The sequence below is a fragment of the Orycteropus afer genome, unplaced genomic scaffold (assembly GCF_000298275.1).
Source record: "Orycteropus afer afer isolate SDZICR_OR568_19922 unplaced genomic scaffold, OryAfe1.0 scaffold00035, whole genome shotgun sequence".
Taxonomy (NCBI): Eukaryota; Metazoa; Chordata; class Mammalia; order Tubulidentata; family Orycteropodidae; genus Orycteropus; species Orycteropus afer.
The window spans coordinates 9,922,207-9,948,849 of NW_006921622.1; the positions used below are offsets into that span (position 1 = coordinate 9,922,207).

A 26,643-nucleotide genomic window follows, 5' to 3' on the forward strand; every position below is an offset into this window, starting at 1 on the left:
AAGGCTCAGGGGTCCAAGATTATCTTCTGTGTCTGTGTTAATTGGTTTCCCTTTTCTTTGTTGAAGAAGGTCTGTGCAATCCTTCTGCCTAGTCCTCCATCTTGCCCCTCCTCCTCCAATACGTATTTTTTGAAATACAGTCTATAACAGTCTGGCTAGATGTTTATGAATCTTTTAATCTTCTCAATTAGTCAGTTCTGTTAATTTCCAATATGATCTTTGTTTTTTTTCCTCTATTCTACTGCTTGCTTTTCTCATTTCTTAAGATAGTCTGATGAAATTTGAGACCTTTTTTTTTTCAATATCTCTTTGTATTATATGCATCCTTTAAAATTTGAGACTGTTTTCTGTGGATTTGTTAAGTGTTTAGTGTTAAAAGAATATGTATTCATTCTGCTGTTATGTAAGTTTTGTTTTTCTGTAAATGTCTTTTACATCAAGTTGGTTTATATTGTTAAATTTTCTATATCTGTACTGATTTTCTGTCTACTTTTGTCCATTATTTGAAAGAATACAGACGATTTTTACTGTAATTGTGAATTTTGCTATGTGTCTTTTTTTCTGTTTTATCAGTTTTTTCCTTCATTTATTTTGTGGTATCTTATTAGATCTTAGGGACTGAGGAGCTCTGGTGGTACAGTGCCTAAGGCATTTGACTGGTAAGTAGAAGGTTGGTGGCTCAAACCTACTCCACCAAAGGAAGATAAGGCAGTCTGTTTCCATAAAGATATACCACCTTGAAAACCCAAAAGGGGTCGCTATGACTTAGAATTGACTCTGTGGCAATGATTTTGGTTTTTACTTAGGTGCAGACATAATTTAAGTATTTTATATCTTCCTAATGAGTAGATCTCTTTATTCTTGGAAATATTCTTTGTTCTGAAATCTACTTTGCTGAGATTAAGGTAGCCATTTCAAGTTTCTTTTTGTTAGTATTTGTATATTTCTTTTTTTATATTTTAATATCTTTTTCACATACTTTCTCTTTGTGGTGTTGTATCTAAAGTACGTTTCTTATAAGTTGTTTATATTTAGATCTCACTTCCCTACATGTACATTCTGTCAGTTTGTGCTGTTGTATCAGTGCGTTTAGATTATTTAACATTTAATATGATTATTGATAGGGTTGTGTTTAAATTTAACATTATTACTGCTATATGCCTATCGTTCCTCCCGCCCTCTCTTTTTTGGATTAGGTATTTTTTATGATTCAGTTTTCTCTTTGCTATATTATTTTATTGGTTGTTTTTGGGCCTAATAGTATGTATCTTTGATTTATTAGAGTCTAACTTCAAGTAATGTTGTACCACTTCATGTATAATGTCAGAACTGTAGAGCATTATACTTCCATTCCTCCCCTTTTGGCTTTTGTGTGAATTTTTTATTATAATTTTTGTTTGCAACATAGGTTGTATACCCCATAATTCATTCTTTTAATTTTTTTTTTCTCTAAATCACAATTATCTTTTAAAGAGATTTAAAAAGTAAAAATGTTTAACATTTACCTGTATAGTTACTGGTACTAGTGCTTTTCCTTCCTTTATGTAGATCCACATTTCATTATTTTAACTCTCTGTAAAGGACATCTTTTAACATTTATTATAGTGTTAGTCTGCTGGTGATTAGTTCCTTTAGTTTCTATATCTGAAAAAGTTTTTATTTTGCATTTATTTTTGAAAAATACTTTGGCTGACTACAGCATCCTAGGTTGATAGTTTGTTTCTGTTAGTACTTTAAAGATTTTGCTCTTCTGTGTTCTAGCTTGCAGTGTTTCCTGGGAGAAATAAGCTGTCATCTTTATTTGTGCCTTTGCATGTAAGACATCTGTTTTTCTTCTGGCTTCTTTTAAAATTTTCTCTTTTCATTGGTTTTTATTAATAAGCAGTTTGATTATGATGCACATTCGTACAGTTTTTTTCTTGTTTCTTGTGCTTGAGGTTAATTGAGCTTCTTATATCAGTGAGTCGATACCTCACTGGTGTCAAGTTGGATCCGATTCATAGCGACCCCTCCTTGGGTTTCCAAAGCCTTATCAGTACCGTAGTAGATTGCCCAACCTGCCTTCCGAAGAGTGGATTTGAACCACTAGACTTCTGGTTAGCAGTCAAGTGCCTTAGGCACTATGCCACCAGAGTTCCTAGTGAGTCTATGTTGTTGTTGTTATGTGCCATCAAGTAGGACCCGACTCATCACGACCTCTCCTTGGATTTCCGAGGCAGTATCACTACGGAAGCAGATTGCCCAACTTTCCTCCCGAGGAATGAGTCTATAGTTTTCATTAAATATATACTTTTTCCTGTTATTATTTCTTCAGGGATTTTTCTGGGGAGGGTACTCACCCCCTACTTTTGAGTATTCCATCACATGTAAATTAGGCCACTTGCAGTTGTCCATAGCTTATTATACTTCTTTTATAAGTTTATTTTCTCTGTGCTTTATGTTGGACAGTTTCTGTGCTTTGTTCTCAAAGTTATGGTGAGTGAAAAAATATGTGGTTTTATGATACACTTGAATAGTATAGAATTTTATTTTAAAAATATGATCAGCATATCATGTTTCATCTTGGTGGTTAATGACACAGCTATTTATCCTCCCTTTGCCTCTTTCTCTCACTGTAATGTGGATAACTGAGCCTTACAGAATAATCTAAGGCAATCATACCTTTAAAATAAAATTATAACTGCCATTTCTTTGGTTACTATTATAGAGTCCTTTTAAAAAAAATTTTGGGAAGTATTAAATACATTCTGTTCCCAATTAATGCTATTTAGTTAGTGTTTTGGAGTTACAGCTTATCTGAGGATTAATAATTGTAGGTAGCCAGTAAAGAAAACAACCTTGCATATTCAGAATTACCCTTTTAAAAAAAGTTCCTTAAGTTGCCTGCAAATCTCAGTATTAAGCAAAGTACTTATGTACCACTTTAGAGACTGTAAGTATGCTCACATATCCCCTTTTATCTTTGGTGGAAAAAGAAAAAGACCACATTTTCTTCAACTGAGTATAAATGAAGTAGTTGGTTTGCATTTTATAGGCCAAGTTACATGAAAAATAAGTAATTTTAAACCCCAGAATCACACTCAACAGTGAGATGCTCGTACTATGAGAGACATTTAGGATGTGAAATGGACTGAGCAAACAACAGATTTGTGACTTTGGTTCCTGGTTTTATTGTTTTGCCTCTTTGAGCACTCTCCTACCTTCTCTTCTCACTTTTCTCTTCTTCCTTGCTTTTTAACTTTTCTGTTTATATAAGGGTATTTTACCATAAGTAGCATTGGATATATATATATACTGTTAGTATGGTAAGCTGAAATTCATTTTTTCCTTACTACCAAACCTCTGATATCCTTTGAAACTTAGAAGTGTGGAATTTTTTTTTTTTTAATGTTTATATATGGTTTTATTTAATGTGATTTTTGCTACTGGATTTTGCTAAATTTTCATTCATAGCTTTTTGTTATGCTTTTTCCTGCAGTTGTCACATTTTTGTTGAGTTTGTGGATAAGTTTTTAATTCACAGAATGAGCAAGGACATTCCATGAAATGAAGGGGAAAATTGACTAATCCTAATTTAGACTGATATGTGGAAGTGAATAGTATATTTCCACTTCCAGTACACCATTTAGTTATCTCTCCTCCTCTTATTTGCTACATGAGCAAAGTACATGAGTGAAGTATATCATTGGCGTTTCTTTAGATGACTTTTAACCTTTATTAGGTTATTTAGAGTCAGATAAATGTAGGATGGAAGACTCTCAGTATCAGATCAAACTATTGGGAAAAAAATTCTTGAAAACTTGTGATGGGGTTATTTCCAAATTGACTTGCTAGCATAGAAAACTAGCCTTGAAGAAGCTTAACTTAAATCTGATTGGTTTGTTATTTAAGTTTTTTAATTTACTAAACTCACTTTGAAGCATTTTGTGATAATTTGTAACTTACAATTTAGCATAATAGTTACGAGTTTGTTATGACATAATGTTTCTAGTATTTGATGATATAAGTCTGGTATTGGTAGTGAGATGATGGGAGAAGGTGCCCCAGGGGACAAGTATTTCTTGTAAAGATTTAGTCTTCAAAATATTTGACCTCTTAATCTTCTTTTTTTGAACATTAATTTTACTTAAAACACCAACCATTTTTAATCCGGATTTTATGGTGTCAGTTTCTCAATTTTCAAATTTATTCGACAGTTTGTGTTGAGAGATGGATATGTGTGGGTAATTTCAGTTTTGTGTATTTTCAGACTTTTCATTTATCACACCAGATAATTAAGATAATGTATTTTAGGAAAAAAGTCATTTATTCATTCATTTAACATAAATTTATTGCTTGCTATGTATTGGCACTGTCATAGGTACTTCAGATATTTTAGGGAATTTAACAAGATCCTGATCCTGTGAACTTTACACACATTTCATTTTGAAGCATGTTGATTAACATATACCTGGTATACAACACATTTTCATAATCATTTAATTTGTCTTTATTTGGACATGTTGTTGTTGTTGTTATGTGCCGTCGAGTAGGACCAGACTCATAGTGACCCCTCCTTGGGTTTCCGAGGCAGTATCACTATGGAGGTAGATTGCCCAACCTTCCTTCTGAGGAGTGCCTAGTGGGTTTGAACCGCCAGCCTTCTGGTTAGCAGTCAAATGCCTTAGGCACTACGCATTAAAATGGAGCTTTGGTGATGTAGTGGTTAAGGCATTTGGGTACTGTCCAAAAGGTCAGTGGTTCAAACCCTCCAGCCATTCCGCAGAAGAGATATGAGGCAGTCTGCTTCCCTAAAGATTTACAGCCTTGGAAACTGAATGGGGGTTCACCATGAGTCAAGAGTCGACTCATTGGCAGTGAGTTTGGTTTCGTATTAAAAATTATTATTCAACACTGGAAGCTAATTGTTTAAACAAATCTTCTTTTTTTTTTTTTAGTATTTAGATCAAGGGATGATTGAGTCCATTTTGGTGTAAAATAATGTTTAATTTTTATAAATATTAACTCTACAGAATACTTTATATGGTTTCTGTCTTAAGGGCTTTAATCTGTGTCATATTAAAAAGCAGCCCTCATCTGAGTTCTTTAAAATTGAATTCTTGATCTGTCCTAAGCTAACCAGTTGCCATTGAATAGATTCTGGCTTTTATAGCTATGTGTATAGATTTGTACCACCCTACTTCTCTTAAATTATCACCTTCCTATGCTGAACACTAAAGCGGATTTTAATTTCATGTCTAGGAAGTAATATATTTCTTATTGAAAATGTTGTTTGAGAAATTCATGCTTCCAGTACTACTATTGGTCTGGCCACCTAATATATATGATTAATACTGTAGACTGTTAACTGTAATTATAGCCATACTATAAACTGCAAACTACATTTTTCTAGAAATAAAAGTAGTTACACTGAGTTTAAAATATTGCCTTTATATGGTTTCTTGGGTACACTGGCTTATTTTTAGAGCTGTATCTTTCATACAGGTATCTTACACTGTCCAGTAATTATTTAATATTATTTATTTGCCATCTACTTTTTTCTGTAGCCAAAATGTAATTAGTTCTTTCTCCTTTTACTTCCTTTTCTGAATCAAAATGTTAGACTTATACAAGCACTAGCAGCAACTCTATGTCAGGATCATTGAAGCGCTTGGAAGATACTGCAGCACGATTTACAAATGCAAATTTCCAGGAAGTCTCTGCCCATACCTCTAGTGGAAAAGATGTTTCAGAGGCTAGAGGGTCAGAGGGAAAAGGGAAGAAATCTTCAGCTCACAGCTCAGGTCAAAGGGGAAGAAAGCCTGGTGGTGGAAGAAATCCAGGAACGACTGTGTCAGCAGCTAGTCCTTTTCAGCAAGGTATTAATTATATTACAGCTAAAAATACTTGTTCTTATGATGGTCAATACTAGTTAAGTTTTTTAAAAGAGTTTGTCTTTTATTTATAATTAATGGATCTCTTTGTGGTCATTAAATGATGAGTAAGATTACTTCAGAGACTAGTATGTTTTGTTAAAATGTTTCTGGGACCTTTGTTTTCTTTTTATGTTCTGCTATATGCATCCAAAGTTGAACTGTACTTTAATGTTAAATAGATATGAATAAAGTTTACAGTTGAGGAGAAAAATCAGTAAAAGCTGGAGTTTTCCTTTGTGCTCTGTAGAACATTCATTCTTTTCTATTGTTTTTATTTCCAATTAAACATTAATTAAAACAGTTAAGGTATACCTTTTTAGTAGGCAGAGAGTACAGTGTAATAATATACATAGTACTGAGGGGATCTACACTGTTCTCAGTTACTGAGTAAATACTGCATTTATTTTAAAACTGAAATTAAGGTAGAATTTTGGTAGGCCAATGCTAGATGTAGCTGGTGAAAGATAGAATGCTCAGTTAAATTTGAATTTAAGATAAGCAATAAGGTTTTAGTATAAGTATGTCTCAAATATTTAATGGGACATACTTACAGTGAAAAATAATTTGTTGTTTAACTGATAATCAAAATAATTGGGCATGCCATATTTTTCATGGCAGCCATATTTGATGGAGAACAGACTAGCTCACCTAAATTCTAGAATACATTAGTCCTATATTCCAGGTTTTTACTTTCTGTTATGTTTAAAGATGAGCATGAGCATTTCTAGATACATAAAAGTAAAAACTTTTAAAGGAAAATACGTTAGTAAAGTATGCAATAAATGCTTTTTCTTATTTTTTTCTTTGCTTAGCAATAAATGAGGGGGGCAATTATGTTTCATAAACCTGCTCAAGCTTCTGTTAATAATAAAAATTATACCCAAAATTTAGTGAATTGTAATTTGAATATGTAGAGAGATTACTTATGTCTGTTAACTTCTTATTTATTCATAATTTATATAAACAGTTATTTTGGACTTGGATATTTTCAAGTCTTAGTTTTTGTGTTTATTTGTTTTTGCTTTCCACTACAAAAAACTAGACAAAATAAAATGCCACATTTACAGTTTTATTTTACGAAAATTTACAGTTTACACGTTTACATTTGTTATTGTTACATCATTTTTTAAAATAAAATCTTAATTTTTAATGTAACTTTATGTAAGTCACGTTATGAATGTTACTAGGGCAATTTAGCCAGCACTTCCTTTGTAATTAAGACTCTTTTTTTCCACTGTTAAAATTGCATTTTTGAGTTTTTAATCTATCTGAAGTACTAAGGACCCCTGTTTAAGTGAAGTGGGTAAATGCTTTGATGCTCAACCAAGAGGTCAGTGGTTCAAACCCATCAGCTGCTCCATGGGAGAAGGATGTGACACTCTACTTCCATAAAGATTTACAGCCTTGGAAACCCTTTTGGGCAGTTGTACTCTTTCCTACAAGGTTGCTATGAGACAGAATTAACTTGATGGCACCCAGTAACAACAAAGTACTAATTCATTGAGAAGTAGCTCTGGTAGCGTAGTGTGTAAGGCATTTGACTGCTAACCAGAAGGCTGGTGGTTCACATCCACCAGCCACTCCTCAGAAGGAAGATGGGGTGATTTACTTCTGTAGTGATATTGCCTCAGAAACCCAAGGAGGGGTTGCTCTGAGTCAGATCCAACTCAACCACAGTGAGTTTTTTTAGTTTTGAGTAATTTTATTTAGAAAAGAAGTCTTTTATTTTCTTGGACCTTTGCAACATTGAAGAATCCTTTTGATCCTCCATTAAGTCATAGTAGTGAATGTGTTATGTTTTCATAACTTAGGTTATATTCTATAAAAATATTAAATGTTAAAACTTAAAGGTAGGGAATTTGAGATTTCTGTTTCAGTTTTTTATAAAATAAATAAGCATTTTAAGTATTATATTTACTAAATATTTTAAAGTATTTGCTACACTGTAGTAAGCTTTTAACACCAGCTGCAAAAACAAAATGTAGAAAAAAGACAGATGGTGACAGAGCAGAGTGAATGAGAAGGAACTTCTTTATAGCTGTTAATTAAATGGCAAATTGCAGTCATCATTTAATGACTTATGTAATGTAAATTATAAAATAAAAATGGATTTTGTTAATATGTATGTTTTTCTATTAGATTTAGCCTGAAAGTGCAAAAATAGGTAGAAATAATTTTGTAAATTCATTAAGCAAATATGCTTAAAAATTAAAGTTTGAAACTACTAATGCTCTTTCATGAAGACTTTTTGGGAAGAGATTAAAATTTAAAAAGCAAAACCCTTAGGCTTTAGTTTAAAAATATTCTTGTGTATGAGGAAGAAATATCTTGTAAATATTTGGATAACTTTGTGTGTGATTACTTGTGAATGTGTTCTGCAGTAAAATTTAACACTTAGCTTGAAATTTTCCTCCACTCCAATAAAACACTTTATTTTGAGCTTTTATGTCCAAACACATTAGTTAAAATAGTATAGTTCAGTTGTATGAAACAATAGATGTGTGGTTACAACTGAATCTAAACACTTGTTACTTCGTTTGGCAAGCGTGAAGAAGGTTTGGCAAAATAGGATGGTGGATTAAACTATTGTTTCATCCCAGTCATACTAATTTCCTACCAGGCAAATCAGAATCTTGAGATTCTTAAATCTCATAATGACATGGGTGTGCTGTTAATGATTTTAAATTATAAAGTGGAAAGAGAATGAGTGATTTTAAAAGAGATTCAGAATGACAGTGGCAGATTTCTTTATGCAGTGCTGGGAGAAGAGATTGGAAGATAGGTTCTGTATGATCATTATTATAGGCATACCTTGTTTTATTGCACTTCACATATACTACATTTATTTAAAAAAAAGCAGCGAAGGTTTGTGGTAACCTTACATCTAGTAAGTCAGTTAGTGCTATTTTCCCAACAGCATGTGTTCACTTCATGTCTGTGTCACATACTGGTAATACTCAAAATATTTCAAACTTTTTCATAATGCTGTCGCATACTTTAAATAGACTATATAGTATAGTATAAACATAACTTTATATGCACTGGGGAACAAAAAATCTGTGTGACTTGCTTTATTGCTATTTTTGCTTTATTGTGGTTTGGAGCTATATCTGCAATATCTCTGAGGTATGCCTATATTTTATCAAATCAGTGTTTTTCATGGGATAGGTTCATCTAAACAATAACACTCACTGGTATGTCTTGAAGTTAAATCTTCTACCCTAAGAAATATCTCTTGGTTCTTTTTGTATGTTGGAAGCATTAATCCTATATAGCTTCAGTACTTGAACAAGAAGTTCCCCATGCCAGTTAGAGTCAAACTGTAGTTTTGTCTCCTTGTAAGACTGTCAGAAGAAACTTTGCTGTTCTTCGTGACTTCCTCAAGTATATACACTAGGGGCTTGGGGGAGAATTGAGGATTGGAGCTGTGGTAAAAGGTAGGTTAGATAAAGTACAACTTATATTGTAATTATATATATATATATTGTTTGCAATTCAAGATTAAATATTTCGTTGGATACTAACTCTAAAATAACTATTTCTTAAGATGATTTTATAGATAAATTTGATTTCAGTAATAAGTGTTTCAAATCCAGCTTTGTTACATAGTGATGTGTCCTGATTTTTACAGTTGATTTGTATTTTCATCCTCTCTTCTTTTGATGATTGTATCATATCTACTGCTCATGGGAATTTTTGCATCCAATATTTTTCTTTTCCTACCCCATTTTTTTTTTTTCCCCCACTGCAGGCAGTTTTTCAGGAACTCCAGGCAGTGTAAAATCATCTTCTGGAAGTTCAGTACAGTCTCCCCAGGATTTCTTGAGCTTTACAGACTCAGATCTGCGTAATGACAGTTATACTCACTCCCAACAGTCATCATCAACCAAAGATGTACATAAAGGAGAGTCTGGAAGCCAGGAAGGGGGGGTAAATAGTTTTAGTTCCTTAATTGGTCTCCCTTCAACCTCAGCTGTTATTTCACAGCCTAAAAGCTTTGAAAATTCACCTGGAGATTTGGGTAATTCCAGCCTTCCTACAGCAGGATATAAACGGGCTCAAACTTCTGGCATAGAAGAAGAAACTGTAAAGGAAAAGAAAAGAAAAGGAAATAAACAAAGTAAGCATGGGCCTGGTAGACCCAAAGGAAACAAAAGTCAAGAGAATATTTCTCACCTCTCAGTTTCTTCTGCTTCACCAACATCATCTGTAGCATCAGCTGCAGGAAGTGTAACAAGCTGTAGTCTTCAGAAATCTCCTACATTGCTCAGGAATGGAAGTTTACAAAGTCTTAGTGTTGGCTCATCTCCAGTTGGTTCAGGTAGGGATTTGCCCAGAATTTTTCTCCTTCACTCTCCCACTACCATCACCACCCTTCCTGTGCCCCCAAAAGTAAAGGATTATTTATTGTAAACTGTTGTTACTGTAATACTTCGAATTGCTCAGTTATATTTAATTATCTTAGTTAATAAAAGTGTTTTATAATCTTAGAAAATTTTGTACTGGGAAAACATGTTTGACATTAATGTGATGTTGTTTAACTAAATACAGGCTAAGCAGTTTATTGATCATCCATTTCTTATGAAACACCTAGAATTCATTTCCTATTTTGTTTTTGTTTTACCTGTACAGTATTATGAAAACCAACCAAAGATTCACATTTAAAGTGTGAGAATTTTTGTACCATTGTTGGTATTTGTTTTTGAACTCTTTTTCTCTAAACTTCTTTACTCTTTTTTCCAAATAATGCCTCACACAACTACTACCTGAATTATTACATCTGAAACATTTTTAAATATTTAATTTTAAATTATTTGAATTAATGCAGTTTAGCAAGCATGTTTTATTTCAGGAGCTAGAGTGATTTTTTTTTTGTTTTTAAATAATTTTAACAGTTTTTATAATTCTTTTTATTAGAGTATAAGTGAATTTATGTAAGTTGTATTCATACCATTGGAATGCTTCTGCAACCTGCAATTTGTATGATCAATTTTTTATTTCAATGTTTTTAATGCCTAAAGATGCATGTTTAAAAAGAAACTTAAGCAGTTTTCATTTTGGTAAATGTCAGCATTTATATTTTATATTGCACCTTGATTTTTGAGATGTTGTTGTTGTTGTTGTTGTTGTTGTTATGTGCCGTCGAGTCGGCCCCAACTCATAGCGACCCCTCCTTGGGTTTCCGAGGCAGTATCACTACGGAAGTAGGATTGCCCAACCTTCCTTCCGAGGAGTGGCTGGTGGGTTTGAACCGCCAGCCCTCTGGATAGCAGTCAAGTGCTTTTAGCCACTGTGCTACCAGAGCTCCTGATTTTTGAGATAAGTGGTTTTAAATAAGTGTTGGTTGTAAACCTCACATCTCTTTGAATAATAGAATTCTGATTGTAGAAATAATGGTGCTTCAGCTAAAATAAATAAACTATTATGAATTTTATCAGCTCTTAGTTGTTGGGGGATATAGATAGGAAACAGTATGAAGAAAATAAATCCAATTTGAATCAAGAATATTCACTTACATTTTATAAATACAGAATTTTAGAATATTTTATAGTTGTCATGATACTAGCTTCAATAAGCAAATTATTTTTAAAGCTTGTTACTTTGCCTTTCAAATTTAAAAAATATAAGAAAGAAGGTTTTAAAGAGAGAAAAGCTCATGTGTAAAGCTCAGATATGAGAAATAGTAGCTGTAAGTACCATTTGTTATGTGCCCCAGGCTATGTTAACTATTTTATATTTATTATCTTATTTACTTCTTACAACAAGTATATGAAGTAAGGTTTATTAATAAGTCCATTTTACAGCCGGAAAAAACTGAGACTTAAACAGGTCAAATAGTTGCCCAGTGTTACACAGCCAGGGATTTTTTTCTGTTTTTTTCATAGTGCTTGTGATAGACCTGTTGGCCAAGCATCTTGCAGCAGTGAGTGAAACTGTGAAAGAACTGTTTTGATAGTAACATTTAAGGATGGATGTAGAGTAGAGTTTTTCAACCTCGGTATTACTGACATTTTGGACTGAAAAATTATTTGATGTTGTCTTGTGCACATTGTAGGATGTTTAGCAGAATCCCCAGCTCCCTCCCCCGCACCCCAATCAAAAGTATCTTCAGACATTTGTTAAATATTCCCTGGAAAGCTAAATTACTTCTAGTTGGCAACTGTTGTTTTAGAGGGGAAAAAATACAAATTGCAGTGAGAAGTAGTTCATTGAAAAGATTTAAGTATATCGCACACTGGAATTTATATGCTGTGTTCCTTTAAGACTAGAAGGGCTTAGCAGTTAGCCTTAGCCCCGTATCACAAGGAGTATATTTAGCTATACTCAGAAAAAATTTAAAGTTCATTTTTAGCAAGAGCATAAATTTGCCTTTGTGGATGGAGATCCTCCTGATTTTTATGTGCGTATAAGCATAATCTGAAAATTCTTTAATTTCAGAAATTACATTTGAATGATTTTGAAACACATATCTTCAAATTGGGAGCTCTGGTGGCATAGTGCCCAAGGCATTTGACTACTAACCAGAAGGCTGGTGGTTCAAACCCATTAGCCACTTTTCGGAAGGAAGGTTGAACAGTCTACTTCTTAGTGGTATCACCTCAGAAACCCAAGGAGGAGGGGTTGCTATGAGTTGGATCTGACTCGGTGGCAGTGAGTTTGGTTTATCTTCAAATTAATGAAATTACATATTGACTTACATCCCTAAAAAAGATTGTCTACCTGTTAAAGATTCAAGAGATTTTAGCCACAGGAAGCAGTATCTCTTACACAGTTGTTGCTTGTAAAGAAAGGGCAATGTTTGTGGAACATCTATGGCAGAAAAATACAAATTTGTATTGTTTACTTCACTGTTAGGTAAACATAGTAATTTAAGGAAATTTCTATATATACTATTATTTAACTAAAGTAAATAACAAATTTAGGACTTGCCAAGGTTTTTTCTTTAAATTTCTGTTTAAATATCACCCAGAAAACTTTATATACCTTATTAAAAGTATAACTATAGAACAGTATTACACAAAACTATTTGAGATAATACATGATTTAATTTTATACATTTAGTTTTATGAGTAGATCAGGGCATTCTCTTATTGATAAACTTAGTACTGACATCTGTCCTTTCTCAGAAGAAGCTGGCTAAAATGCCACAAATATTTAACAATTACTCCAAAGTATAAGAAGTTAAAAATTGCCAACTGCTGTTGAACTCTCAGTATGTACCACCCACATAATACAAGCTTAATACACACTTAGTGTACACTTAATATAAGCATTAAGTGGTATTACTCATTTCATTGAATAGGAAACTCTGACACAGTTCTCACAGCTGTAAGTAGTAGAGCTATTAATTTTTCTTGATTGCAGATCCATGTTAATTGGATGTTAACCATCCATGTTAACGCAATGGATGTTGTTGATGATAGGCTAAAGCCATGCTAGTACAATGTTAAGTCATTCTTTAAGCAAAGGGATCCATGAGAGACGGTTGAAACAATTTAACTTTCAACAATAATATTTCATGCTACTAGTATGAAAAAAGGAGCTTTGGTGGTACAGTGCCTAAGGCATTTATTTGACTGTTAACCAGAACATTGGTGGTTCAAATCCTTCAGCCACTCCTTGGAAGAAAAATGGGGCGATCTCCTTCCATAAAGATTTACTGCCTCAGAAAACCAGTGGGGGTTGCTGTGAGTTGGAATCAATTTGATGGCAGTGAATTTGGTTTAAGTATGAAAAAGTTATTCTTTCCTTGGGCTAATAATAAATTTTTAAAAAATATTTAGTAGTTAGAAGCAGGAACCCACCCCTCACTCTGTATTACATCTTCAAGAATTGTTTTAACATGATGCCCTTTTAAAGAGATTTGTTTTCATGACAAGTTGATAGTTTAGTAATGATGAAGGTGACCTTTGTAAGTGCCCTGTTGACCGTGAAGATAGGACTATAATATCCATGAAGTTGGGGGCTATGTTCGTCATATTCACCACTGTATACCTACTGCCATTTGAGTGCTTTGAACACAATAAAGCTAAATAAATATATTTTTAAATGAGTGAATACTATCAGTAATTACTGACTGCATAGCCAGCAGTAGTATCTTGTGTAATTTTGTACTTGCCTTCCAAGTGTTGACGCCGGGTTCCAGGTGAAATAATTTATTTGTAAAGCTTGTCATTTAGCATTATATGACTTTCTAAGATAGAGAATTATTATTAAATTGGACAGGACCATGGAGAATATGGGATTTGAATTGTATTTTGGAGTAGGCAGAAAAGCCAGCGAACAATATTACCAAAAAAGAAAGGTACTTTTGCAGGATAAGCTTAATAGAAGTAAGAAGTTTTTGTTTGTAGAATAGGTAGAAGGTAATGCAGATTAAATAGGGCAGGATGGGTCAACATATAGTGACGGTAGTATGGTAATACCTTATATTTGAGAGCACTTAACAAAGTTTAAAAAACTCTTTCATTTCTACTTCATTTGATCCTTGGAACAATGTTGTGACATAGGGAGAACAGATGCTGCTATTACTGTTGTTCTTATTATTTCTCCTCTTTTTTACCATAAGTAGGACATAAAGCAGAAGTAAAATCAGGTCCTAATGATGTATGTACAATTCTGCCTTAAAATTGTTAGTATCAATTTTAACAGTATCCAAAATTCTCTCATGACATATTCAAATCTTAAGTGTATGTAGCAAGGTACATAAATTGAAGTAAATCCTGATACTTGGTCTGCTGTTTTATAATGACTTACACAAAATGGAAAATCAGTGTGATGTTTTAAGAGATTGCTAAGGGTTGTAAATTTTGTCTTAATAGATTGTGTTAAGTTTTTGATTGAAGCCTTTCCTGCACAGAATTCTGTTGGGATTTTGTTTATCTGAAAACTAGGTACCCAGTCTTTTGAAACATAGAAAATTAGCACAGCTTTTGCATGAGTTAGTATGTCATACTTGTCCTCTTCTTCTTTCCTGTTTATCTCAGCCAGATTTTAAGAGTTTGTGGTTTATTAAAGAGAAAGTTGACAACACTGTTTTCTTCACACATCAGCATCTTGTTATTTTCTCCACACAAAAAAATCTGCCATTCATTAAATGACAAGTGGTTGATGGTTTAGTATTACTTCATCAAATTGCTTTAGTGATTTCACACTATACCGTTCCATGTTTTTTAAAAAATCTTAACTTTCCTATTTAATATAATACTGTCATACTTTTTTTTAAAGACAAACTACATGAAATGTGTTTCAAATTCAGTGAAATTATTTAGTGGTAATAAGTGCTACAAGTGAGATTCTTAAAATATATTTGAAAAAGCTTTTGGTTTTTTTACTTCAGTTGCTAAATTCACGTTTCAAAATTTCTTAGTCATCCACATTTTCTTTCATCCACTCTTTTCTTTTTCTTCTAAATTTTATATATTTTGTTGTTGTTGAGACTATATATAGCAACACAGATACCAATCCAACAGTTTCTACATGTACAATTTAGTGACATTAATTATATACTTTGAGTTGTGCAGCCATTCTCCTCCTCCTTTTCTGAGTTGTCCCTTTCACAGAAACATAAACTCTGTGCCCTCTAAGGTTCTTATTTAATTTTTTGAGTTGTTTTTGTCAGTGTGATTCCATATAGATCTTAAAAGAGGGTAAGGCTCAAGGCAGACATTCTATACTAGTTGTTAAGCTAAACTGTTGTTTGGTTTTAAGAAAATTAAGATGGTATTTTTGGTTTAAGGTTTGAAGGATTATTTCAGGACAGTAGTTTCAGGGGTTCATGCAGCCAGCCTCAGACTCCATGGCTCCAAAAAGTCAAGAGCCCATGAGAATTTGAAATCCTGTTCTGCATTTTCTTACCTTTGATCAGGATTCCTTTGTGGCATCTTTGATCAAAATGTTTAGTAATAGTAGCTGGATACCCTCCATTTCTTCTGGTGTCATAGCAAAAGAAGCAGTTGTTCATGGAGGCAATTAGCCACGCATTCCATATCCTCCTCCTGTTTCTGACTTTCCTTCCTCTCTTGCTCCAGGTGAATAGATACAAATTGTGCCTTGCAGGGCAGTGTGCAAACTTTTAAGACCCAAGGCACATTGCAAAGAACTAGGAGGTAGAACAGAAGCACTAAATATGTTATAGGCCACTTAACTAGGATGTCCCATGAAACCATGACCCGAAACCTCTAAGGAGGAACCAAATCCCATGAGGTTTTTGGTTATACATTAGTAGCTTCAGCTGCTACTCTCTTTCCTTTCCTTCTGTCGTTGTTACATATCTATCACACATAGTTTGCCAATTCAACTTTTTTACAACTGTAGAACTTACTGACAGCAGTTACAATAATTGGCTGTGCAGTCCTACCCTAAGTCTTAAGGATTTCACAAAGACAAGTTGTTAACATGAACAGATCATTTCAAGAGAAGCTTGTTCTGACTTCTACTCCAATGTGATGGTTATGAAATTTGAACTTTGACCTTGAAATTTTATAAGTATTAAAAGAATTCTTACTAAATATATCCCTGTTATTAGTCATAGTTATTTAGGTTGGTATAAGAAATTGAGAAGTCTCTGCTGGTAAAATACTTTAATTAGAAAGAGGAAGTTATTAGAAGTTATTAGTATTATTAGAATTACTAGAAGTTATTAGTAATTAGAAAGAGTAAGCAAATACAGGAATCATAAAGATACAAAGGTTAATCCAGTAACCTCTCACAAGTAGAGTTACTGATAAAGTATTTTAGACAAAATAATAGATACAATCACTGATCATTATTAATGAGAGATCATTAATTTTATATATTGACTATATTGGTTCATAAATGAAAATTGTGTAAGACATAGAGACTGCTGAGACAAGGATATACCTTGGAATTTGGTCTTGAAAAATGCCCTGATTTTGTTTTGGACTTTGAAGATTTGCTGACCTTATATCATGACTGCCTTTCTCTAAAAGTGCTAGCTCTAAGGCCAGAATGGCTGTATTCCAATTTGTTTGCCCTACTGAGAAAATCTTCCTGCAATTATGAGTGTCCTTTGATTTTTTTTTTTTAAACACCATTCCAAAAAAACTACCATTTCTCTTTGTCTTTTTTATTAAAACTACCTTTTACTTGTAGTTTACCATTGTAATCTCTTCAGTAGGGACCCTCTACCGCTTTTTAATTTCGCTTTTATTAGATTTGCTAATGAAGCATTAAGGTGGAAAATTTCCTACTCTCTCTAATTTTTGAGTGTCTTCTGGAGAGGAAAAACCTACGTTGTTACTAGATGATTCTTCTAAGTTGGCCTAAAGGTTCATTTCTAACAGCATCTAATAGAACATTCTTTTAAAATTACAGCGATCTCAAGTGAGTGCTGGCTTTCTCTACCTTGCTTTCTCTCTCTTGTAACTCAAGTTATTCGTGGTGGGTTCATGATAAGACTAGACTTTTGAGTTGTGTATGTGGTTAGATGTGTGAGTGATGGTTTCCTGGGAGACACTGTGTATATTTCGTTCCTACAAAACTTGTTTTTGGTTCAAGGCATTCTCAGCTATCCCTTCTCTCAAAAATATTTGGCATCATTGTTAGCTAGAAGACTACCGGTTGTTTAGGAAGAACAGTCCAGTTCCTTTGAGATACAGCCTTGCTCCTGTTTTTATCAACTCTTTCCTCCCTTGGAATGCCATGTAGAAATTTATCTTTGATTTTCTAAGCAGCTTTTGTTGTTAGCAGTGTTTTATTGCCTCAGGCCACACTCTGGTTTTGGGTGGGATAAAAAAGTCAGAATAAAGTCTTATTTATTCATTGCCTTCCTCAAAAATGAAAGATATAAGAAAGTTACCTGAGTGTAGTTTAATGAGTTTTATACTATCATGTAAATCATAATAGATTTCTTTTCATGTATAAACTTAATAATTATACTGAAATTATAATTTCTAACTGACCACAGCATTTAAATGTTTTTGTTAAACTCTTTGCATCTTATATATAATAATAAGGCATATTAGCTATCTATCTGTCCCATTGCCTAACTACCTCTTATATTAGTGGAGCCATTTGTACTTAGACACTGGTTATGCATATTCATTTGTCAGGCTTTATGTGTTTTCCTCACCCTTTGCATATACATGCACATAACATACATTTCCACACTATATTTACAAGAATTCTGTTACCTTTGGTTCTACCCGTCATGTCCCAGGCACTGGCTTATAATTTCTGTTCTCACTGTTCTGTTGGGACTGTTCAGGTGAATGTTTTCTTGCTTTTCTGGCTTGATTCTTTATCTGCCCTGGAGTCACTGGCAATTTCTTTGCTGATTTCCTTTCTCCTCCCTCCCAACAGAAATTTCCATGCAGTATCGGCATGATGGAGCTTGTCCAACAACTAGTAAGTTGTCGAACTGGGTTGGTAACCCAGGCTTTTTGACTCTTACTCTAGTGCTTTTTCTGATATATTATGCCACCTCTGAATCTCTACATTTAAATTTTTCAAAATGCAGTTGGTTCTTAATTAAATAGGTTTCTTTTTCCAACAAAGATAATGCTTGTCTTTGTGTTCAGTATCTTATTACTTTGATATTGTGGGCAAATTTTAATTATTTTTGGCATGTTACTTTGATGAGCAGAATTGTAGCTTCTCTTCCCTAATAAAAAAAAAAATTCAGTGTTTTGTTTTCCAGTCTTAGGGTTCATGTATAAGTTTTAAAAAAATTTTATGTTAACAATAAGTAGCTTTCTTGCTTAGGCTTCTGTATATGTTGAGACCTTGTTTTATAGCAATATAGGAAATAAGAAAGTTTGATAGCATTAGATGATATGTTGACATTTTTCTTTGTAATAAATATTGTTGAATATGACTTAAGGTGAATTTACCTTTGCAGAATTACATCCTCTACAGACTCATTTTTAGCCAAATATTACATAGTTAGACTACTAAAATTCTTTTAAAATTAATTTTTAAAATACATATTTACTACTAAGGAAATTATTATCAGTATGACAACATGTCTGCTATTTTCATCTAAATTTAGGTAATATATTGGCAAATGAAATACAATCTTAAGAGATGTGTACAGTATAGAGAACTGAGTCTTAATGATTCAAGCATTGATGCATGATAAACTTACTGAGATTTTAGTATACTTATTAAGTCTGTGCCTAAATATTTCTTTTTTGTGTTTGAGAATGATCTTAACCTGAAGTCCTTTTTTCCTTACTTAAAAGCTTTCTCAGAGTTGCTGAATGCAATACATAATGGTAAGTTATATTAGAATCTTATCTGGTGGTTCATTTATCACAAAGGTTGCATTTTGTAGAGAATACAAAGCTAAAAAACCTGTGTGTTCTATTAATTGGATGAAATCCAGCACTACAGTAACTCAGTTGTTCAACAAGTTAGTGAAAACTTTATGGATTACTTAAAGGCAATAATAATGGGTCAGTAGTTTTTCAGTTTGACTTTTATTGTCTGTTTAAAAAGGCTGAATGATAACAGTGGTGTTCTAACTTTATGAAAGTTTCTAGTTTTGCAAATAATTTTTCTAGTTCTTTTGAATTCTTTCATTGCAGTGCAGTTAATTGGTACCTATATTTCCTATATTGCTACCATGACTTAGGATGTGAATTTTGGTTTTAAGCTTTTGGTTTATTAATGTATAGAATATTTTTACTATTTTGCTCCTTTAGTGGATAAGTAGAAGCTAACTTCTAAAATTAGGTCTAGTTTGGGACTAGATTTTTACAGTGGAGGTGCATTTCCTGCACAGTTGGGGGTCTAAAACCAAAATATATAACAAATGCTACTACCATTTTTCATGGGAGCTCCAGTAGCATAGTGCCTAAGGCACTTTGACTGCTAACCAGAAAGCTGGCAGTTCAAATCCACCAGCCACTCCTTGGAAGGAAGGTTGGGCAATCTACTTCTGAAGTGATACTGCCTTGGAAATCCAGGGAGAGGTCACTCTGAGTGGGTCCAACTCAACGGCACATAACAAGAAAAACCATTTTCACTTCTGCAACATAATTAGAATGAAGGTCATTTTTTCAAAAATCATTAGGGTCCTTCAGATACTCATTCCATTGACCTTCTTTAATTCTTTGACATTTCAAATCCAGTGTCATCTTTGATTGTCTTTTTTTAGTTATTAACTGATCTCTTATTTGTTCAAGTCTGTCTAAGCAGTTTCCAACACATTTTCATTAACTTTATGAAATTTTACTAATGCAGTTTAATTTGCAGTTGATTTGCACTTCGTTTGTGTTATATTGTGAATATCAGCAGCCAGCAAAAGACTAACAGCCTGTTGCTCAGCCATAGACACTAGTGTTGATTTGAGGGTAGGTGTAGTTGGGGTAGGAAGACCATGTATAAGTAATCATTTTATTAATGGGTATATTTTTAAAGTTACTTATTTATAACTCTTACTTTCCCCTGTAACCTATAAATGCATAGGCTTAAATAATGAATACTCTAGATACTGGAACATTAGATATCCAGAAGAAAAGAATTGGAAGTGAGAGAATAAACTATTGTTTCTGGAGGTGTAAAATCTGAATAATTTGTCATCTTTTTCTGTTTTCCTAGGTAAATTTAGACTTGCTCTTTAATTTTTGGAATATTAGAATTTGGAGACTGAAAGTTTCTAAAAGTATCCATGGGATAAAAAGAAAGCAGATATCATAGGGAGCAATCGTGATTGAACTGCTACAGAAATCCTCTGACACCATTATTAACTGAGAAAATACTGGCTTGTTTTAATTTTGGGAGTAATTATCATGTTTCTCTGTAGGTGAATGTCACAGGATTAATATCATAAACACATTTTTCTTTAAAATGTTAGGCTTTGTGGGATTGTTTTCAGAGAGAATTCTTTAATAGTGTAGTCAGATTCTTATATTTTCTTGATCACATAACAGAGGAAAGAAATAAGTAAGGTGGTGATATTTTTAATTACAAGACAAGTACAGGATTGATACCCATTGAAAGGGTAATATTCAGCCTCTGGGGGATTGAGCGAGGCTGGAAAATTTCTCTTGGACTTAATTAGAAAAATCCATGTTTGTAGCTTCTCTCTTTTAAATTTATCTTCATAATATTGAGCATTGAACAGTAAAAAAGGGAGGTTGAATTGTCAGTGGAGGAAGGAAGGAATGAGAAGAATTTGTATTTTATATTATTTGCTTGTATTGGTTTCCTGTGATTGCTGTAACAAATTACCACAAACTCAGTGGCTTAGAAACAGTGCACATTTATTACCTAACAGTTCTGTAAGTTATGGGCCTCTTTGGGCTAAAATCAATATACTAGTCAGTAGGCTTTTTTTTTTTTTTTTTCCTTCACCCTGATGGCTCTATAAGAGAATCCATTTCTTTGCCTTTTCTAGCTTATGGAATCTGTACTGCTTTCCTTGACATTTGCCTCCATCATTCTTCAATGCTATCAGTATCAACCCTAGCTTAGCTCTTTTCATGCTGCCATATTCTCTGCTTCTCTGATCATAGCTAGGAAAGTTCAGCATTTATGAGGAATCATATGATTAGATTGGGCTCACTGAATTAATTATCCAGAATAGTCTCCCCATCTAAAAGTTCTTAACTTAATCACATCTGTACTCTGAGAGGGATTACAATAGGAGATTCTGGATAAAGTGGGAGAAAAATACTGACCAAAACTCAATCAAAAAGGACCAGGCTTACCGGTCTGATAGAGACTGGTGGAACCCCTGAGGCTATGGCCCTCAGTTACCTTTCAAGCCCAGAACTGAACTTACTCCTTTGTCTCAGCTTTCATACAAATAGTAGACAGGTGTATAAAGTACACAGTAGTACCAGGGAGGTATGCATGCTTTGGAAATCCAATGATAAGAGATGAAAAGAGTAGCATTGGCCTAGGGATAAAGCTCAGAAGGTGGGAATGGATAGCAAAATAAGGCAAAGGGGAAATGGTAACTCCAAGGAGGAAATGTTGCCGTTGTAATTGTTGGTGCCATCGAGTTGGCTTGGACTCATAGCAGCCTTTTGTAAAACAGAATGAAACTCCCTGGTCCTGTGTCAGCCTCACAATCCTTGTTATAGCTGAGCCCATCATTGCAGCCATTGTGTCAGTCCATCTCGTGTGGGCCTTCCCCTTCTTTGGTGAACTCCGCTTTACCAAGCATGGTATCCTTCTCTAGGGAATATGATCCCTTCTGACAACATGAACAAAGTAAAGTAGGTGAGATGATGTCTAGCCATTCTCGCTTCCCAGGAGCGTTCTGGCTGCACTTCTTCCAGGATAGATCTGTTTGTTCTCCTGGCAGTCCATGGTGCTTTGAGTATTTGAGTTTCTTGGCTAACACCACAGCTCAAAAACATCAGTTCCTCTTTGGTCTTCCTTATTCATTGTCCAACTTTCATGTGCATATGTTGTTGTTGTTGTTAGATGCCATCAAGTCACCTCCAACTCATTGTGACCCTGTGTACAACAGAATGAAACACTGCCTGGTCCTGTGCCAGCCTCACAGTCCTTGCTATACCTGAGCCCATCATTGCAGCTACTGTGTCAATCCATCTCATTGAGGGCCATTCTCATTTCCAAGGAGCATTCCATCTGCACGTCTTCCAGGACAGATTTGTTAGTCCCTCTGGCAGTCCATGGTACTTTCAGTATTCTTCACCAGCACCACAAATGAAAAAGTTCCACTCTTCTTTGGTCTTCTTTATTCATTGTCCAGCTTTCACATGCATATGAATACGTCATCTGATTTCTGACTGTTACTTCCATTGGTGTTGATTATGGAACTGAGTAATATGAAATCTTTGGTGACTTTACGCTTTTCTCCATTTATGGTGGTGATGCTTATTGGTCCAGTTGTGAGGATTTTCATTTTCTTTATGTTGAGATGTAATCCATACTGCAAACTGTACTCTTTAATTTTCATCGGTAAGTGCTTCACTTTCAGCAAGCAAAATTGTGTCATCTGCATATCTCAGGTTGTTAATGAGTATTCCTCCAATCCTGATGCCATGCTCTTCTTCATATACTGCAGCCTTTTGGATTATTTGCTCAGCATACAGATTGAGTTAGTACAATGAAAAGATACAACCGTGACACACTCCTTTCCTGATTTTAAACCCTGTAGTATCCCCTTGTTCTGTTTGAACAACAGTCTCCTGGTCTATGTACAGGTTCCTCATAAGCACAATTAAATGTTCTGGAATTTCCATTCTTCTCAATGTTATCTGTAATTTATTATTATGTACAAAATTGAATGATTTTTCACAGTCAGTAAAACACAAACACTTCTGGTGTTCTTTGTTTTGAGCCAAGATCCATCTGACATCAACAGTGATACCCCTCATTCAACGTTCTCTTCTGAATCCAGCTTGCATTTCTGGAAGTTCTCTTTCGATATATTGCTGCAACTGTTTTTGAATTATCTTCAGTAAGATTTTACTTGTGTGTGATATTAAGGATATAGTTTGATAATGTCCATACTCTGTGGGATCACCTTTCTCTGGAATGGGTACAAATATGGATCTCCTCCAGTCAGTTGGCCAGGTAGCTGTCTTCCAAATTTCTTGGCATAGCCAAGTGAGTGCCTCCAGCACAGCATCCATTTGTTAAAACATCTTAATGGGTATTCCATCAATTAGCCGAGCCTTGTTCTTCACCAATTCTTTCAGTGCAGCTTCAGCTTCTTCCTTCAGTACATTGGTTCTTGATCATATGCCACCTCCTGAAATGGATGAACATTGACCAGTTCTTTTTGGTACAGTGGTTATGCATATTCTTTCCATCATCTTCTGATGTTTCCTTCATCAGTCAATAGAATCTTCCAGTATTGCAACTTGAGGATTGAATTTTTTCTTTAGTTAGTTCAACTTGAGAATTGCTGAGCATCTGCTTCCCTTTTGGTTTTCTAACTCCAGATCTTTGCACATTTCATTATAATAATTGACTTTGTCTTCTCAAGTTGGTCTTTCAAATCTTCTATTCAGCTCTTTTTTTTTAATCATTGTGATTTGGGTGAAAGTTTGCAGAACAAATTCACTTTCCATACATATGCGTTGTCTAATGACATTGACTACAGTTTACCCCAATGCAACAGCTCCCCTCTCACTTCCTCCCGATAGTTACCTCTTCCCTGTATCCATCCCTGCATGCACTCCTGCCCCATGAACTGTCTCCCTGTGCATAAACAGCCTTTTTTTCTCCCATGATTATTCTTTCCAGGGAGTGTATCTGCGTCAGGTACATGTACAACTTACCTGCCTGTCTTTTGTTTGGCTGGAAGCCACAGGTGTGGGTTCAATTCCAGACCTGAAGGGCAGCTGGGGGCCATAGTCTCAGTGGTTCCACCAGGTTCTATCACACCAGCAAACCTGGTCCCCCCCCCCCGCCTTTTTTTTCTCTCCAAATGATTTTGAGTTTTGTAACACATTGTTCTCTCTCTCTATCCAGGATCTCCTCCACAGATCCCCCTCTGAGTGGTTGACAGTGGGAGCCGGGCACCGTCTAGTTCAGGGTCTCATAGTCATATAGGCTGAGGATCACATTAGTCATGAGGACTAATTGTTTCCATGAATGTTTGGTTTTCTTTATGCTTCTATGCTCTGGACGAAGAGAGACCAATTGTTGCATCTAGATGGCTGCTTGCAAGCTTTTAATATCCCTGTCACTACTCACCAAAGTAGGAGTTAGAATGATGTTTTGTGCCGTATGTTATGCCAGTGGAGCTTGATGTCTCCTGCGACCATGGTCCCGAGCCCACAGGTTCAAATACTCAGTCCCTCTGGGTAGCTGACTGTGACCAAGAAATGACTACAGCCTTGTTCCTTGACAGCTTTAATACACACCTGGGAATTCTTACAGAACATACAAATACACTTGTAGAACTATTGTCTGCCAACCCTATACATGGTCTTGGGTACACTCCCTGCTGCATAGTCATATCTAAGGGTTCAGCTTGCCCACCTATCTATCCACCCATATACCCATGTTTGCCTTCACTGACAACGTAGTACTATAAGGGCAAAAGGGTTCATCTTTCTTATCTGCACCTCCCATATACCTCTCTATGTCTTCTTCTTCCTCCGTGCCCTCATGTTGATCATTCACATTTGGTACTTTCCTTCTCTTCACCCAAATCAATAGTTATCTCTACCTGACTAACAGTGTTCTCTCCACTCCCCTTCCACCTTTGGTAACCAACAAAGAAAATTTCCTTCCATATATAAACCGTTCATTGACTTTCACAGTTACGGACTAATACAATATTTGTCCTTCTGTGATTGACTTATTTCACTCTACGTAATGTGCTCCAAGTTCATCCACATTATGTCGTGTTTTGCAGATTCTACATTATTCTTTAGTGTTGCATAGTATTCCATTAGGAGCTCTGGTAGCATAGTGGCTAAAGCACTTGACTGCTAACCAGAAGGCTAGCGGTTCAAACTCACCAGCCACTCTCAGAAGGAAGGTTGGGCAATCCTACTTCCATAGTGATACTGCCTCAGAAACCCAAGGAGGGGTCGCTATGAGTCGGGACCGACTCGACAGCACATAACAACAACAACAAGTATTCCATTGTGTGTATGTACCATATTTTGGTTATGCATTCCTCAGTTGATGGACACCTAGGTTGTTTCCATCTTTTGGCTATTGTAAATAGTGCTGCGATGAACATGGTTGTGCATATATGTCTGGTCTTTTCATGGCTCTCACTACTTTAGGATATATACTTAGTAATGGAATATCTGGGTCAAATGGTATTTCTATTTCCAACTTTTGAAGGAATCGCCATACTGCTTTCCACAATGGTTGTACCAAATTACAGTCTCACCACCAGTGTAGGAGAGTCCCAATCTCTCTGCATCCTCGCCAGCATTTGTTATTTTCGGTCTTGTTGAACTTTGCTGCTAGTGCTGGGGCAAGATGGTATCTCGTTGTTTTGATTTGCATCTCTCTAATGGCTAGTATTCGTGAGCATTTCTTCATATGTTTGTTGGCCGCTTGAATATCGTCCTTGGTGAAGTGTCCATTCATGTCTTCTGCCCATTTTGTAATTGGATTGTTTGTCTTTTTGTTATTGAGGTGTTATAGTTTTCTATAAATTCTAGAGATAAGTCCCTTTTCAGATATGTCATTACCAAATATTTTTTCCTAGTCTGTATGTTCTCCTTTTATCCTTTTGGAGAAGTCTTTGGAAGCACATAAAAATTAATTTTTAGAAATTCCCAGTCTTCTGGTTTCTCTTCTGCTGCTTCAGCATTTTGAGTTATACTTGATAGTCTATTTATGCCGTATTTTAGGGCCCCTAATTTACCCCTAGTTTTTCCTTGAGGAACTGTATAGTTTTAGGTTTCACATTTAAGTCTTTGATCCATCTGAGTTCGTTTTTGTGTGTGGTGTGAGGTACAGATCTTGTTTCATTTTTCTGCAAATGGATCTCCAGTTTTGCCAGCACCATTTATTAAACATTCTCTTCACCATTTAATGGATTTTGGCCCTTTGTCAAAGATCATCTGACCATAGGTTGATGGATCTATTTCTGGGTTCTCAATTCTATTCCATTGATCTATGTATTTGTCATTAAACCAATACCAGGCAGTTTTAACTACTGTGGCAGTATAGTAGGTTTTGAGATCCGGCAATGTGAGACCTCCTACTTTGTTCTTCTTCAATAGTGCTTTGCTTATCTGAGGTCTCTTTCTTTTCCATATAAAGTTAGTGATTGGTTTTTCCATATCCCTAAAGAATGTTGATG

General features: G+C 34.8%; 1 protein-coding gene across 1 annotated transcript in view; it reads left to right on the forward strand.

The window, feature by feature from the left end:
• MLLT10 (MLLT10 histone lysine methyltransferase DOT1L cofactor) overlaps positions 1-26,643 on the forward strand; it is a 480,716-nt gene that overhangs the window by 372,175 nt on the left and 81,898 nt on the right. Inside the window, exons 9-12 of the mRNA XM_042780339.1 lie at positions 5,603-5,858; positions 9,667-10,236; positions 18,240-18,284; positions 19,121-19,153. Coding sequence (XP_042636273.1) covers positions 5,603-5,858; positions 9,667-10,236; positions 18,240-18,284; positions 19,121-19,153 — 904 coding nt within the window. The remainder of the gene's footprint in view (positions 1-5,602; positions 5,859-9,666; positions 10,237-18,239; positions 18,285-19,120; positions 19,154-26,643) is intronic.